This window comes from Chiloscyllium plagiosum, chromosome 30 (genome assembly GCF_004010195.1).
Source record: "Chiloscyllium plagiosum isolate BGI_BamShark_2017 chromosome 30, ASM401019v2, whole genome shotgun sequence".
NCBI lineage: Eukaryota > Metazoa > Chordata > Chondrichthyes > Orectolobiformes > Hemiscylliidae > Chiloscyllium > Chiloscyllium plagiosum.
Genome location: NC_057739.1, coordinates 41,749,027 through 41,767,099, shown reverse-complemented (window position 1 = coordinate 41,767,099; position 18,073 = coordinate 41,749,027). Strand labels below are relative to the sequence as shown.

General features: G+C 43.5%; 1 protein-coding gene across 1 annotated transcript in view; it reads left to right on the top strand.

The window, feature by feature from the left end:
• The window catches only part of LOC122564961 (torsin-1A-like), an 18,953-nt gene extending 4,464 nt beyond the window's left edge, over positions 1-14,489 (top strand). Inside the window, exons 2-5 of the mRNA XM_043720518.1 lie at positions 1,906-2,171; positions 9,227-9,402; positions 11,635-11,762; positions 13,319-14,489. Of these exons, the coding sequence (XP_043576453.1) occupies positions 1,906-2,171; positions 9,227-9,402; positions 11,635-11,762; positions 13,319-13,563 (815 nt within the window). The 3' untranslated portion in view covers positions 13,564-14,489. The remainder of the gene's footprint in view (positions 1-1,905; positions 2,172-9,226; positions 9,403-11,634; positions 11,763-13,318) is intronic.
• Positions 14,490-18,073: the final 3,584 nt, after the last annotated feature.

Sequence of the window (18,073 nt, the reverse complement as noted above, 5' to 3'; positions counted from 1 at the left end):
GCTGGCTGGTGCTCAACTTTACAGGTAACCCCTACAACCCCCCCCCCGCCCCCATCGCATACCCAGCCTCATCCATGGGCTGAAGGGGGTTTGGAAGGTCTGAGGGAAGTGTCGGAGGGACAATTTTCACTCTGAGGATGTGGGAAGGAGGACCGATGTCTGGTCTGAGGATAGTGTTCAGTCTGAGGGTGTGGGAAGGATGGTGTCCGCACTGAGGGTATTGGAGGGCTCGTGTCCAGTCTCAGGGTGGTGTGGGAGGGTTAGTGTCCAGTCTGGGGATAGTGTCCAGTCCGAGGGTGGTATGGGAGGGACGGTGCCTGGTCTTTGCCAAAGGGGGCTGTTGAGTCTGGATCAACAGGTATACTAATCAGTAAGGGAATTGAGGATTTTGGGGAAAGAGAGGAGAAAGATTTCAAACAGGTAATTAGGTAATCTTGGTGTGCAGGTACATAGATCCCTTAAAATTGCCACCCAGGTGGACAGGGTTGTTAAGAAAGCATATGGTGTTTTGGCTTTCATTAACAGGGGGAATTGAGTTTAAGAGCCGTGAGATCTTGTTGCAGCTCTATTAAACTTTGGTTAGACTGCACTTGGAATATGGCGTCCAGTTCTGGTCGCCCTATTATAGGAAAGATGTGGATGCTTTGGAGAGGGTTCAGAGGAGGTTTACCAGGATGCTGCCTGGACTGGAGGGCTTATCTTACGAAGAGAGGTTGACTGAGCTTGGACTTTTTTCATTGGAAGAGAGGGGACCTAATTGAGGTGTACAAGATAATGAGAGGCATAGATAGAGTTGATAGCCAGAAACTTTTTCGTAGGACAGAAATTGTTAACACGAGGGGTCATAGTTTTAAGCTGTTTGGCGGAAAGTATAGAGGGGATGTCAGAGGCGGGTTCTTTCCGCATGGAATGCGTTGCCAGCAGCAGTTGTGGAAGCGAGGTCATTGGGGATATTTAAGAGACTGCTGGACATGCATATGGTCACAGAAATTTGAGGGTTCGTACATTTTACCTCACATGAGGATCAATGGTCGGCACAACATCGTGGGCTGAAGGGCCTGTTCTGTTCTATGTTCTATGTAATTGTTTTTGCACAGTGATTCACGTGTGGAATGAAATTCCAGAGGAAGTAGGTGGATGCAGGTACAGTTATATTGTTTAAAAAGCATTTGGATAAGTACATGAATAAAATGGGTCGGTTTCTGTGCCATGTGAGTTTGACTGAGTTGAGGATCAGCAGATCATCTATGATCTCATTGAATTGTGAACTAGACTCAATGAGCAGAATGGTCTACTTCTGTTTCAACGTCCCTCTGTCCTATGATCTTATGGTCTGGGTGCATAGAATTGAGGCATTTTAATACGGCACAAAGAGAATCTATTGCCATGGGCAGGAGTAACAGTAACTGGAGGATGTTAATTTAAGGCAATTTACAGAAGTAATGTGGAAAGGTGAGGATTATTTTGAACCCACAAGTAATGATCTACAATGAAAATGAAAGTGCCAGAATAACTCAGCAGGTCTGACAGCATCTGTGAGTAGAGGAACAGAGTTAACATTTTGAGTCCATTGACTCTGCTTTCATTTGACTTATGATCTTGAATATGCTGTCTGAAAGGGCAGTGGAAGCGGAGTCAATTGTGATATTCAAAGAGGCTATTATTAAATATTTGAACGAGAGAAAATTCAAGTCCATGAGGAAAAGACCAAAGGAATGAAACTGAGCTTTTTCAAAAAGCCGGTTCTGGGCGATGGGGCAACTGACCACCTTCAGTACTGCATGTTTCTGTTCTTAAAATCAAAATATTTTTTATCACTTTAAATATAAATAATGGTAGTGAAATTCTGCCTTTAACAGGAAGCATTTATTTGTGTAATGATCTGAACTTTGTTTGCATAACCAGGATTGAAGATGGACTTGGAAAACAAGCTGTTTGGACAACACGTTGCCAAGCAAGTTGTCTTGAAGGCAGTCAAAGGTTTCTTGATGAATCCAAACCCCAAAAAGCCCCTCACACTTTCACTACATGGCTGGACTGGGACAGGCAAAAATCTAATCAGTAAAATAATTGCAGAGAACATTTATAGAAATGGACTGGAGAGTAACTACGTTCATCAGTTTGTCTCCACTTTGCACTTCCCTCATCCTGAATATCTCAGCCAATATAAGGTAATATTTCAGTTTGATAAAACTGGTGATTAGTTTGTTCCTTTGGCAGAATGTATTATATTGCACTTTGAACTGCATTTTACATGCTTTCTATTTTTGTTCTATGACACTGTTTGCCAATATTGTTGTCTTCTCAGTGTCACAATATTAGCTTCTATTCAATGTATTTTTGGTCATATGTATGAGCTTCTCTCCATTATCTTAGTGTATTTTGTTATCTTTTCAGACTTCTATTTCTCTTCTCTGTCTGGCTCATTCCCCATTACTAGGTCCACGAGCAAATCTTCACTTTGTAATATTCAATGGGACAAGTACAGTTATGAGTTGGTTATAGTTGAAGCATTAGTAGAAGTGAAGAAAGAACTGTGACTACAATGAAGCTAATGAATTTAACAATTCATTATGGGATTTGACAATCAGTGGGTGGACCAGCATTTAGTGCCAGTCTCTTAACTGCCATTGAGAAGGTGGTGGTGAGTCGCTTTCTTGAAATGCTACAGTTTGTGTGGTTTAGGTGTACCTATGGTGCTATGGGAAGGAGATTTAGGGTTTTGAAGGAATGCTGATATTGTTTACAAGTCAGGTTAGTGCGTGGCTTGAAGGAGAACACACAGATGGTGTTTCTATGTACCTACTGCCCTTACCCTGCTAGGTTTATAGGTTGCACATTTGGAAGATGATGTCGAAGGAACCTTGGTGAGTTACTGCAGTGCATCTTGTAGATGGTACACTTTGTTCCTCTGTGCATTAGTGGTGGAGGATTGGGTGTCAATCAAATAGGCTGCATTGTCCTTGGTAATGTTAAGGTTCTTTGGTGTTGTTGATATTGTACCCATCCAGACAAGTAGAGACTATTCCGTCACACTCCTGAATTGGGCTTTGGAGGTGGTGGACAGACGAGTCAGGAGGTGAGTTACCCTTATGAGAATCCTAAGCTTCTGACTTGCTTTTGTGCCCACAGTATTTAAGTGGCTGGTCCAGTTAAATTTCTTCTCAAGGGTGACTCCAAGATGTTATGTTAGGAAGAGTTATGAGCTAAATTTTCATTGAAGGATTGAGTAGATTCCAAATACACTTTCAGCAATGAATTCTCATTGTAATCTAATTGAGTGTGTTCGGGTGATGCCATACTTGAAATAAATGAACATCTATCTCAACCTTGCCTGAATTCTTGAGGTCAAATTGATGCTAGAAAATCATTCCTATGTATTTAATAATTTATTGTATAGTGTAATGTACAATTGATGAGCATGATGTAATGGTTATGTTAGTCATGTGATGACAATAATGAGAAGTGCAGTTGTCAACACTACATGACCCACAAGGCACCAATGGTGGTTTAGTGTTGTAAGAGTAGTAGCTGTGCAAATCAAGAAGAACTAGTGAAATGCTGTAAAGTGAGTCATGCTAATGTTGAAAAGAATGGTGTTCTTTCCCATAAAATAATGAAACACAGAAGGATGTTATTTAGCCCATTCTGCCTGTGCCTGCGCTTTTACTATCCAATCAGTCTTATTCTCCTGCTCTTCCCCTTCTCTTATAATTTCTTCATAGGCTGGTGAGACCAGCTATTGTTGGCCATCCCCAATTGCTTTTGAGCTGAGTGGCTAGTTCGGCCATTTTAGACAGCAATTAAAGGCTACCCATTACTGTGGATCTGGAGTCACATACAGAGCAGATCAGGTCAGGATGATAAATTTCCTTTCCTGAAAGATATTAGTGAACCGGTTGGGTTTTTATGATTTTATGGTCACTGTTCCCTATGCTGGCCCTCATCTCTAGCTAATGTGGTGGGATTTCAATCCATATCCCCAGAGCATTAATCTGGGCCTCTGGATTACTCATCCAGTGACGTCACCACGAAGCCACCATTTCTCCTATAACCCTACAGTATCCACCCATCCTGAGAAACAAATCTTCAGGTCTCTCCATGGCTGTTTTGAGAATTTGAATTCAGTATTTAAGAAATCTGGAACTAAATGGCTTGGATCAGTAAAAGTGACTGTAAAGCTATCAGCTTGACATTAAACCCAGTTCAGTAGTGCCATTTGTTGGGAAGAAACCTGCTGTTCTTCGGATACCATGTTAATGTGATGGATTCTGAGTGGCCAATGAGCAAGTTACTCTTCTTCCAAAACCTGAGGCACAGCTGTGGTGGAATAAATTGACCACTTTTGGCATGAATTTGCTTTATTACCTGTTTAGTACTGGTTAACATGGTGCTGTTCATTGTGAAATTATCTGTGGATGCTTCCGCACTAACTTACCACAATAACTTGCCCTTTGGTACGGTTTGTCGATTGTTAAATTGTTTCCTTGCTAAGTATGTAACCATCAAAATGAGTCATTCAATGTAATTCTAATGGCAGCAATTAGACTTTGACAGGAAAACACCAGCACTATTCCACCTACGGAGATCTTACATTTTCTTGCAGTGAGAACTTCACCTGCTGTTAATATATACTCTTGTGCAAAGGCTTGGAACACACCGCAGTTGTTTTCTGAAGCAGATTGAATTGCATTTAATAGGCTAGCAGGCAGCACTCCAGGACAAAGCAGCTCACTTGATTGTTAACCCTCCATCCACCATCAGCAGCATGTACCATCAAAATATTTTGCTAAATCTGTACTGAAACTTAGTTACACCCTAATTGCCTGGCCACCATATCATAAAAAGTGAAGTACTGTGCCAACACTAAAAAGAATATACAGGCTCCAAAATGAATGGAGTTAATATATATAATTTTGAATTTCTCTAGGGCAATTAGGTGTCACTGGCTTGTTGTCCATTCCTAATTGCCCTGGAGAAATTAAAAAATATACATTACCCTTCCACTTCTATGTCTTATGGTCTCCATTCTCTTTGCCTGTATATTCTTTTTGTAATATGGTGGCCAGAAAATTAGGGTGTAACTAAGTTTCAGTACAGATTTAGCAAAGTATTTTGATGGTACGTGCTGCTGATGGTTGATGGAGGGTTAGGTAAAAACAATGACTGCAGATGCTGGAAACCAGATTCTGGAGTAGAGTGGTGCTGGAAAAGCACAGCAGTTCAGGCAGCATCCGAGAAGCAGGAAAATCGATGTTTTGGGCAAAAGCCCTTCATCAGGAATACAGGCAGAGTGCCTGAAGGGTGGAGAGGTAAATGAGAGGAGGGTAGGGGTGGAGAGAAAGTAGCATAGAGTGCAATAGGTGAGTGGGGGTGGGGATGAAGGTAATAGGTCAGAGAGGAGGGTGGAGTGGATAGGTGGAAAAGAAGAAAGGCCAGTAGGACAGGTCATGGGGATCGTGCCGAGCTGGAAGTTTGGAACTGGAGTGAGGTGGGGGAAGGGGAAATGAGGAAACTGGTGAAGTCCATATTGATGCCCTGGGGTTGAAGTGAACCGAGGCGGAAGATGAGGCGTTCTTCCTCCAGGTGTCGGATGGTGAGGGAGCGGTGGTGAAGGAGGCCCAGGATCTCCATGTCCTCGGCAGAGTGGGAGGGGGAGTTGAAATGTTGGACCACAGGGCGGTATGGTTGATTGGTGCGGGTGTCCCAGAGATGTTCCCTAAAGCGCTCTGCTAGGACGGGTCCATTCTCCCCAATGTAGAGGAGACCGCATCGGGAGCAACAGATACAATAAATGATATTGGTGGATGTGCAGGAAAAACTTTGATGGATGTGGAAGCTCCTTTAGGGCCTTGGATGGAGGTGAGGGAGGAGGTGTGGGCGCAGGTTTTGCAATTCCTGCGGTGGCAGGGGATGATGCCAGGACGGGAGGGTGGGTTGTTGGGGGGGCGTAGACCTGACCAGGTAGCCACGGAGGGAATGGTCTTTGCGGAAGGCGGAAATGGATGGTGAGGGAACTTATATCCTTGGTGGTGGGGTCCGTTTGGAGGTGGCGGAAATGTTGGCGAAGATTGGTGGGGTGGAAAGTGAACACCAGGGGGGTTCTGTCCTTGTTACGGTTGGAGGGGTGGGGTCTGAGGGCTGGGGTGCTGGATGTGGACGAAATGCGTTGGAGGGCATCTTTAATCACGTGGGAAGGGAAATTGCGGTCTCTAAAGGAGGAGGCCATCTGGTGTGTTCTGTGGTGGAACTGGACCTCCTGGGAGCAGATACGGCGGAGGCGGAGCCGGATGAGCCCTCATTTCTTAAAAACCATCCCGTATTCCCAATTTCTCCGCCTCCGCCGTATCTGCTCCCAGGAGGACCATTTCCACCACAGAACACCAGATGGCGTCCTTCTTTAGAGACCGCAATTTCCCTTCCCATGTGGTTAAAGGTGCCCTCCAACGCATCTTGTCCACATCCCGCACCTCCGCCCTCAAACCCCACTCCTCCAACCCTAACAAGGACAGAAACTCCCTGGTGCTCACCTTCCACCCTACCAACCTTTGCATAAATCAAATCATCCGCCGACATTTCTGCCACCTCCAAATGGACCCCATCACCAGGGATATATTTCCTTCCCCACCATTTTCCGCCTTCCACAAAGACCATTCCCTCCGTGACTACCTGGTCTGGCCTACGCCCCCCCAACAGCCCACCCTCCCGTCCTGGCACCATCCCCTGCCACCGCAGGAATTGCAAAACCTGCACCCACACCACCTCCCTCACCTCTATCCAAGGCCCTAAAGGAGCCTTCCACATCCATCATATTTTTACCTGCACATCCACCAATATCAGTTATTGTATCCGTTGCTCCCGATGCTGTCTCCTCTACATTGGGGAGACTGGACGTCTCCTAGCAGAGCACTTTAGGGAACATCTCTGGGACACCCGCACTAATCAACCACACTGCCCTGTGGCCCAACATTTCAACTCCTACTCAGCCGAGGACATGGACGTCCTGGGCCTCCTTCACTGCCGCTCCCTCACCACCCGACGCCTGGAGGAAGAACGCCTCATCTTCCACCTTGGATCAATGTGGACTTCACCAGTTTCCTCATTTCCCCTTCTCCCACCTCACCCCAGTTCCAAACTTCCAGCTCAGCACTGTCCCCATGACCTGTCCTACTGGCCTATCTTCTTTTCCACCTATCCACTCCACCCGCCTCCCTGACCTATCACCTTCATCCCCACCCCCACTCACCTATTGTACTCTATGCTACTTTCTCCCCACCCCCACCCTCCCCTCCTTTGTCTCTCCACCCTTCAGGCACTATGCCTGTATTCCTGATGAAGGGCTTTTGCCCGAATCGTCGATTTTCCTGCTCCTCGGATGCTGCCTGAACTGCTGTGCTTTTCCAGCACCACTCTACTCCAGTTGATGGAGGGTTAACAATCAAGTGACTGCTTTGTCATGGAGTGCTGTCTGCTAGCCGATTAAATGCAATTCAGTCTGCTTCAGAAAACAACTGCAGTGTTTTCCAAGCCTTTGCACGAGAGTATATATTAACAGCAGGTGAAGTTCTCACTGCAAGAAAATGTAAGATCTCCGTAGGTGGAATAGTGCTGGTGTTTTCCTGTCAAAGTCTAATTGCTGCCATTAGGGTCGCTCACAGTGCCATTAGAAGGGGAGCTCTAGAATTTTGATCTACAACAGTGCAGAAACAGTTACATAGTTCCACAATAATGTGTTGTGACTTGGAGAGGGTGCATTTGTTGCCCCGGTCCTTCTAGCTGCAAGAGGATCAAGGCTTGGACGACGCTGTTGCTGGAGCCTTCATGTGTCACTGCATTGCATCTTGAGGATGGTACACATTGTTGCTACTATACACCTGTGTAAAGGGAATGAATGTTGAAGGTTGTGGATGGGGCCAATCAACAGGTTGTTTTGTCCTGGATGTTGGGCTGCTTGAGTGTTTTTGGAGCTGTACTCATCAAGTGGAGAATGTTGTGTCATGTTAAGCAAAGCATAGCAGATTCTGGAATGCTTCAATTTCTGAGAAGACATGAATGGTGCTAAACATTGTACAACTTTCAGCAAAGATCCCCATTTCTGACCTTATGATAGAAGGGAGGTCACTGATGAAGCAGATGCTTGGGCCTAGGCACCATCCAGAGGAACTCCTTTTTATGAAGTGTAATTTATTGAAGGAAACTTTTGCTACCTTAGATGTTGTCTTATGGCAGTTAAAATACTGTAGTCATAAAGTCATAGAGATGTACAGCACGGAAACAGATCCTTCGATCCAACTCGTCCGTGCTGACCAGATATTCCAACCCAATCTAATCATATTTGCCAGCACTTGTCCCGTATCCCTCTAATCCCTTCCTGTCTTGGAAATTTCAGCTTTCCTTGTATGTTGTGGCTTTAAATTTAATGGAGAGTTGAAAATTATTCAGCATATTGATGAGTTTCAGTTCTGCTTCGGAGAGTCCAAATATCCCGTATTTCAACACACATGCAGCAGGTAATGGTGCTATATGACCGAATCTCACTTATAATGCGAGTTAGAGAGGGGAAAAATGTAGCCCATGAAAATCAAGTAGTAGTCCTCAGTTTGGGGCGATGGTGGGAGTAGAATTATTTCAACCTTTTGGAATGTCACCGCCTGAATGTCCCCTCCTCACCACACAGCATCCTGACTTAGAAATATATCACCATTCCTTCTCTGTCACTGGGTCACAACTCTGAAATTCTGAACTCCTTCCCTAACAGCACTGTGCTTGTACCTACAACAGATTGAAGTAGTTCAAGAAGATACTCCACGATGTCTGAAGGTTAGCGGTCCCCAGATTCCACAAACAAACATGAAAGGATTAAACACTTGAAAGAACTGCAGGGAAAGAGAAAGGAATTGAGGTTAGATTATTGTAATGTGGAGCAAGTAGGAGGGCAAATACAATGGCCCAAACTGGCCGCCTCCTTTGCTTGCATTTCAGTACTCGGTCTTTAAAAATGTCACTGCAATAATGGTAGTTATTTGTGCAATCCTGGAGCAACCATTCTGTAATATCAATTGATCTTGACTGCAGGCAATATGTCATTGCACCAGTGACACAGTGAAATAGAATCTGAATCATTTGAGCCTGTGTAAGGGTGAATGGGGTGGAGAGAAGTGACAAAGGGATGTCAGCTGTATAGCTATGTATCTTTTTGTATCAAAGTAAATGTTTTCTCCCACAGGAACTGCTACAGAAATGGATTCGCGGTAACGTTACCTTGTGTGGCAGGTCCATGTTCATATTTGATGAAATGGACAAAATGCAAGCAGGCCTTATTGATGCCATTAAGCCTTACTTGGACTACTACGATAACATTGATGGCGTAGTGTACCGGAATGCCATTTTCGTCTTCCTGAGGTAAATCAGGGTTTATTGATTTGAATTTTATTACTTCCTCTAGACCCCATGAACACACTAAGTCACTGAATGTAGGTTTGCTCGCTGAGCATGAAAATGAACCTTCCAGTTCAGTGAGCAAACCTACATCCAGAACCTCTACCTGTGCTACAAATCTTCTCAAAACTCACTAAGTTACTGACTTAATCCATTGCTTTGTAAAATCAGTGGATAGGGCAGTGCTATCAAATACAGATAAACATGAGCATTATTGCATGTCTAAGGAAAGTTTTTCTGATACCTTTACTCCGAACATGGTGTGGAAATTGCTACAGATGAAGTAACAGCATGGCTGCCTCATAGTGCCGGGGAATTCACCCAGCCTCGGGCAACTGTCCGTCTGTGGACAGTTTGCATGTCTTCCCCGTGTCTGTGTGGGTTTCCTCTGGGTGCTCCGGTTTCTTGCCACAGTCCAAAGATGTCCATGTTACATGGATTGGCCATGCTAAATTGACCATAGTGTTCAGGGATGTGCCCGCTAGGTGGGTTAGCCATGGGGAATGCAAGGTTGCATGGGTAGCAGGAGAGTCTGGGTGGGATGCTCTTCATTGGGTCGGTTTGGATTTGATGGGCCGAATAACCTGCTTCTCCACCGTAGGGATTCTATGATTCAAAGTTGAAAGTAATCTGGGAGAAGTAATTTTCATCCTAATGTGTGCCACTATGGTAGAGCAACAATCAACAAAACAAATGAAATGGTCAAAAAGAATTGAACAAATTAAATTACAATTTTTTAGAAAATTATTTTAGTGTGCCAGTGTGCATCAGTAATGGAGGGAGTGACTGTGAAAGTGGTGGATGGGGTACCAGGCAGGCTGATTTATTTTGGGTGGTGTGGAATTTACTGAGTGTTATTGGAGCTGCACTCACTAGGCAAGTGGACAATACTCTATCTCATTCCTGACTCATACCTTTGGGGAGTCAGGAGGTGAGTTACTAACTGGCTTGATTACCAGCCTCTGATCTGCTCTTGCAGCCACAGTATTGATATGGCTACTCCCATTGATTTTTCTGGTCAGTGTTAACCCCTAGAATGTTAGTCCAAATCACTTTGAGAACTATTATTTTGGGAGGACACAAGTCCTTTAGTGGTTTTCACAACCTCAGGATGTCCCAGAGTGCTTGTGCCAAATTAATTACTTTGAAGTGAAGTTACCGTTCTAATGTAAGAAACACAGCACGTTCCCACAAACAGTAATGAGATGACCTGATAACCTGTTTTATTGATAATGTTTTGGGGTTCAATATTGGTCAAGAACAGCTTCCCTGCTGTTCTGTGAAATAGTGCTTTGGGACATTTTACATACAACTGGAAAGATATAAGGCATAGGATTGGAAGTAAGGCCATTCAGCCCATTGAGTTCACTCCACCATTTAATCATGGCTGATGGGCATTTCAACTCCACTTACCCACACTCTTTCCCGTTTCCCTTAATTCCTTGCGCGGTCAAGAATTTATCAATCTCTGCCTTGAAGACATTTAATGTCCTGGCCTCCACTGTGCTCCTTGGCACTGAATTCCACAGGCCTACCACTCTCTGGCTGAAGAAATGTCTCCTCATTTCCGTTCTAAATTGATCCCCTCTAATTCTCAGGCTGTGCCCATGGGTCCTAGTCTCCCCACCTAATGGAAACAAATTCCCAGCGTCCACCCTTTAGGCAGGATTGCACCATTCTGTGTTTTACACTGAAGTTTTCACCTAGACTTTCACCAACCAACCCAACCACCCTGTAGCTGGGACACCCGGACCAACCAACCCAACCACCCTGTAGCTCAACATTTCAATTCCCCCTCCCACTCCACCAAGGATATGCAGGTCTTTGGACCCCTCCATCGTCAGACCACAGCGAAACAACGGTTGGAGGAAGAACGCCTCATCATCCGCCTAGGAACCCTCCAACCACAAGGGATGAACTCAGATTTCACCAGTTTCTCCTGTTCCCTGGATGCTGCCTGACCTGCTGCGCTTTTCCAGCAACACATTTCCAGACCTGGACTTTGTACCCAAGCCATTGATGTCCCACAGTGATGGTGGTGAGGGAGACATTATTGGTTAGCTAAAAGGCTATTGAGGGATGAGGAGGAATTATTGATAAAAATCAGAGGGCACATCATTTGTGATTTGACTTGCATGTATACCCTACAGATTTCCATTTGCTGGTCCTAATTTCTTTTTCCCCCATTATAAACAGTAATGCGGGAGGAGAAAGGATAACTGAGATTACGCTGGACTTTTGGCAAAAAGGAAACAAAAGGGAAGATATTCATTTGAAGGACCTTGAGAGTAAAGTATCCCTTGGAGTCTTCAATAACAAAAAAAGTAAGTTTGCTTGCCACGTTTTAGCTAGGTTTGAAACAGGCTGTGCACTGGTTCATCCTGTCAACATCACACCCCTTCACTTAATCTTATTTTCAGGCACTCTTTGCTTACAAGTGGCTATTAGGAACAGGGAGGCAAAAAAATTCACTAGTGATCTAAATCTTTAATCTCCGTATGAACAAAACTGGTTGTTTTCAGTGTAGTCTGTCCCAATACTCATCGGTTTGCAGAATCTTTTACCCTCGCCTCCTGAATGTGCTGGCTGTCATCTGGTGAGGCCAATAAATCATTGGTTCATGTCGAGATTTAGATAGTGATGTAAGGAGGCTGTCCTCAGCACTGTCTGGTCCAGTCCTTGCACTTGCATGCAATTGAATGCCAATCTCTTAAGGTCAATGGAAGAATGGTCGAGCCCCTTTTTTTTCTTTTGGGAACCCTGGTCTCTGTAACTAATTGCAATTTTCTGATGCTGTGTGCTTGAAGGCTACTTCGATTCAGACTCTGGATGTTGGGAGTATTATAATTTGCAGGATGCAACAGTAGGTACCTGCACTGAGTTTATTTTGGGCGACTGTTTAAAAACAATGGAACTTCTCCATTCCCTATTTCATGTGATAACTGGGTAGCAGCCCTTGAGCTTGCATCCAACTTGGGCAATGGACCTCTCTTCCCCCTCTATACTAAACTGTAAGTCAATCTGCTGTGTAAATTGTCACCCCCTGCCCTCCTTATTGAGTTGCTGTGAGAGTTAGGTAGAAATGTGGATTGACTTCTCCCGTCTTCCCATAAAATCATAAGAAGTAGGAACAGTAATAGGCCATTCGGTCCCTTGTGTGTACTGTGTCATTCAAGAGGACCATGGCTGATCTGACATTCCTCATCCTTTCTCCTGCATCCTAATGGTTGAGTTTCCTTCATCATCTTCAAGTGGTATTTACACACATCTTTAATTAATTGAACATGCCAAGTTGCTTCACAGGAACAATATGAAACAGAATTTTGCACTGAGCCAATTGGAGATAGCCCTTAGATCAACTTTGTCAAAGAGGTCTGTTTACTTAAGAATTAAGAGCAGGCAGAAGCCATTTGACCCCTCCAGCCTGCTCTGCCATTCATTAAGACTGTGCCACTTTCCTGTTGACTCCCATCGATCTTGACTTTTTTTACATCAAAACTTTTTTAAACTTTTGAAGTATGTTCTAAAGCACAAAGTGAGGAGAGGTTTGTGGAAGAATTTTCAGAATGTCAGCTGCTGAAGGCACAACCAAGTAAGCATGAAGGAATGGAAATTGAGAATGTGCAGGAGTCTGGGATTATAGTATAGAGATCTGGAAGGTCTGTGGAACTGGTGGATGTTACGGAGATGAAGACAGACAAGACTCTGGAATAGATTTGAAAAATAAAGGATGAAAATTTTAAAGCTGAGGTTTTTCCACACTGGAAGCAAAAGTTGTAGATGGATGTGGATGAAATTTAACACAACGATCGAAAACTTTGCCTGTTGACAATCCGTGGCTATTCAGTCTGGGTAACCAATTCATTTTTGCCTTGGATAGGTGGATTTTGGCATACCAGTCTCATTGACAAAAACCTGATCGACTACTTTGTCCCGTTCCTTCCCCTGGAATACAAACACGTGAGGTTGTGCGTCAGGGAAGAACTGAAAGCCCGGGGTTACGAGGAGGACGAACATATCATGACGGAAATAGCCAATGAAATGACATACTTTCCAGAGAAAGAAAAGATCTATTCAGACAAAGGCTGCAAAACAGTGGCCACCAAGGTGGACTTTTATTTGTAATGTGTGTGTTTGTTTTTTTTAAATTGGAAAATACTTTGCTTTTCTACACTGGATACTTTTATATAAAAAAGTAATTAAAATTGAAGCAATCCATTGACTGCGGAAATGTATGTTCTCCTTGACTTGGGGATATGGACAACACCCATAACTACCTGTAGCCCCTTCCATCCAAGCTGAGGTTATCACAGGTTTTTCTTGGGGTGATCTCAAGCAGATATTTATGAATTGGGAGTACCACACTTTGTTTACATTGTAATTTTCAACCAACTATTTCATACAATGGGACATCGCTTATCAGACTATTGCAAAATCTAATCAGTCAAGAGTGTGTTGTATTTCATGGAGTTGTTATCCTTAATCTGTGAACCTGGCTATTAAAATTTATTTATGTACTGTGAATTTATATCCCACCACCATCCCAGGAGAGAATGTGGGAAGTGGTAATTTTTTGACCCCTTTCATTGGGTTAATGTACTTCATGTGCATTGGATACTCAATTTCTTATTCTCTCCAGTGGACCAGATGATCCAGGGGAAAGCCTCTTCAACACAGACCCTTTGGTTACTGAATGATATTTTTCAATTTGCTTTGAGCTTATCACAGAATGGTCAAGGGAGCTTTTGCCTCTACATTTTTATCACTCGAAACACGATGCATTTTAAGTTTAATCAAAGCCAATTAAAATGGTGGCATTCCTCACAAACATTGAATCTTGTCTGTTTTAGCTTTTACTTTGTGTTGTACTGAATAATTCCTGCAGATGCCTGGTTAGCCTTGGTGTCTCATTCAAGGGTCTGGTTATGTGAATAACCCAATATAAAGTAAAATATATATTATGTATTGTTACCTTTTTAAAAGTGAATTTTTTAACCAAATCTTTCATTGATAATAGGTTTTTAAAAAAATAAATTTGAAGATGTTCAAACACATCATTTTTCCAGATTCGATTTTAAATTTGGAATTTTTTGTGATTGAATATTTGTGTAAAATGACTAGGGAGACAGTCAGTCTCAACTAACATTCAGTAATACAAATTAAAGGCTGTCTTATCAGCCCAAAGGAGTAGATTGTCAGGTCTGTTCATATTTCTGACTTTGGGTCAGTTGATAGCACAGCCTCCTTCCTCCCTCCCACTCTGGTAAGAAGGGATTTAAACTTGGGGCTGTTGGATTGATAGTAATTTTTGTCAAAGTTATTTCATGTAGATGTTAAGCTGAGTAATAGTTTGCAGTTTTAGATTTCGAATGATGCTGGATTGTGGGAATCAAATGTGAATCAAATTGTGTGACTGTGAAAGAAACTAAAATTGTAATAAAGGTGAGATGTACAGAGTATGATAGTAATCAGGAATTTGAAATTTTCATTAAAAAAACTAATGGCAAAACTATTAGGAGAAAAATATAACTGAATTTTATTTGATGAACTTTGTGTCTTTAAGTAAAGAAGAAACCTAAATTTTGTTTTAACCAATGAGAAAATTTGACTGTAGCAGAAAGCATCTTGTGAGTAGCAAAAGCAATGTACTACCATCCCTTTGTGTCTGGTCTCCCTGCTGTCCAATCTGTAGGTCTCAATACAGCTTCTAAGTGACCCTTTATTAGTTGGTACCTTCAGCTTCATTGTCGAAAAGTGTGGTGCTGGAAAAGCACAGCCAGTCAGGCAGCATCCGAGGAGCAGGAGCGTCAATGCTTCGAGCAAAAGCTCTTCATCAAGAATGCTTCAACAGCTGACTGCCACTTGCTTTTCAGTTGTCATTGGCGTTTTATTACCTCTGTTGGCTCTGAATAGAGGGTAATATAGAATGATGCCGTTGGGCTGGTTCATTCCTGTTATGATTAGCGACTGTAATTAAATCTATTCCTGGAGGTTTCATCACACAACTTGTCCCCACACTCCAAGCGGTAATCAGCTAACACATCCATTCTTGTCACATTCTGGATAGCAGAAAGCCGCCTCACCCAGTGAGATGATGTTTGACTGCCCCCCAATCAGCCCTATATATTTGTATATGGTGAAAAGGAATATTGAAAAATGACCAAAAATAATATAGTTTTTAAATATCCTCATCATTGTTCTCCAGTCTTGTACACAGGAGAGGCCTGAAAATTGATCTTCACTTTCTCGAGGTTCCAGGCCAGTCCTGGAGAGTTAGCAGTCTTAATATTATACTAGGTTGTGGTGTCCTGGAGGCCTGCCTCCTTATCTTGTGCTATGTTAACAGAGTGGTATTCCTCAATGTCCATGACAGTATTGGTAAGAGCAACCACCACACAGTCTTTGTGAAGACAAAGTCCCGCCTTCATGTTGATATTATTCTCCATTGTGTTGTGTGGTGTTTTTGCTGTGCTAAATGGGACAGACTTGAAACAGGTCTAGCAACTCAAGGCTGTGGGGCATCCACAACAGCAGGATTGTACTCCAGCACAATCTGTACCCTCATGGCCTGGTATATCCCCCACTTAACCAGGGTGCAGGAGAGCATGCTAGGAGCAGCATCAGGCATACTTTAAGATGAGGTGTCAACTTGGTGAAGCCACTGAACATGACTACGTGAATGAGAAATTACAAAGGAAGCAAGTGATAGAGCTATGTAATCCCACAGCAACGGATAAGATCTAAGCTCTGCAGTCCTGCCACATCCAGTTGTGAATGGTGGTGGACGATTAAACAGCTCACTGGAGGAGGAGGCTCCACAGATTTCCCCATCCCCAATGCTGGAAGAGCCCAGCACGTCAGTGTAAAGGATGAAGCTGAAATATTTGGAGCAATTCAGCTGGAAGTGCCAAGTAGATGATTCATCTCTGCCTCCTCCAGTGGTCCCCAGCATTACAGGTACCAGTCTTCAGCCAATTCAATTCACTCCATGTGATATCAACAAATGGTTGGAGGCACTGGATACTGCAAAGGCAACAGACCCTGACAACTTGTGCTCCAGAACTTGCTGCTCCCTAGCCAATCTATTTCATTACAGTTACAACACTGGTCGGTACTTACCCAACAATGTTGAAAATTGCCCAAGTATGTCTTGTACATAAAAGCAGGATAAATCCCACCCTGGCCAGTTACAGCCCCATTCGTCTACTGTCGATCATCAGTAAAGTGATGGAAGGGGTCATCAACAGTCCAATCAAGCAGCACTTGCTCGGTGACGCCCAGTTTGAGTTCCTCCAGGGCCACTCAACTCCTGAACTTAATACAACCTTGGTTCAAACATGAACAAAAGAGTTGAATTTCAGAGATGAGGGGAGTGTGGCATCAGCAAGCCCTAACAAAACTGTAATCAGTGGGAATCGGGACAAACTCTCCAGTGGTTAGAGTCTTATCTGACACATAGGAAGATGCTTTTGGTTGTTGGAGATCAGTCAGCTCAGCTCCAGGACATCTCTGCATGAGTTCCTCAGGGTAGTGTGCTAGGCCCAACCATCTTCAGCTGCTTCATCAATAAACTTCCCTCCATCATAAGGTCAGAAGTGGGGATGTTTGCTGATGACTGCACAATGTTCAGCACCATTCATGACGACTCAGACACTGAAGCAGTCAGTGGTCAATGGTAACAAGATCTGGACAATATCCAGGCTTGGGCTGACAAGTGGCAAGTAACATTTGTGCCACACAAATGCCAGTCTATGACCATCAAGAGATAATCTAATCACCGCCCCTTGACATTCAATGGTGTTACCATCACTGAATCCCACTATCAACATCCTGGGAGTAATCAGTGGTCAGAAACTCAACTGGACTCACCACATATATGTAGTGGCTACAAAAGCACGCCAAAGGCTAGGAGCACTAATGGCATTGTGGTCAATCCACAGCAGGTGGACTGCAGCAGTTCAGGAAGGCAACTCACCCCCACCTTCTCAAGAGGCAGCTAGGGCAATAAACGGTGGCCCATAAGTGTCATAAGTACCAGGCGTTTAGAATCCCATGGCTTACACAGGGAGAAAGGTTGAAGCATGCAGAAAAATACACCAAAGCAGCAGGAATTCTGCTAGATCTCTCTCTCGCTCCATGAGCAGTAATGGTAGCATGATTATCCAGAGGTCTGGACTTATGAAGACATTGGATCTAATCCTACCACAGCAACTGGAATATTTAAATTCAGTCAATTTAATTTGGTCAGAAATAAAAAGTTAATATCAGTAATAATGACCATCACTGTTTAAAAATAAGGGGCCACCCATTTAAGCTACAACATTTTTGCTTCCCCCTAGAGGATTGAGTCTTTGGAATACTCTGTCTCCAAAGACAGTGGAAATTGCAATGGGGTAAAAGGTTATGGGGGTAGGTGGACTGTGGAGTAATTATATCAGCCATGGGGCTGAATGGAAGAATGGGGCCAAATGACTTACTCAAGCACCTTTATTTGTAAAAAAACAATGTTTCACTAATGCTCCTTGGGGAGGGGAAATTCCCAGCTTAACCTGGTCTGTCCAATGACTCCAAACTCTCAATAAAATGGTTGTCTCTTAACTGACCTCTGAAACAGCCTTGCAAGCCACTCAGTTGT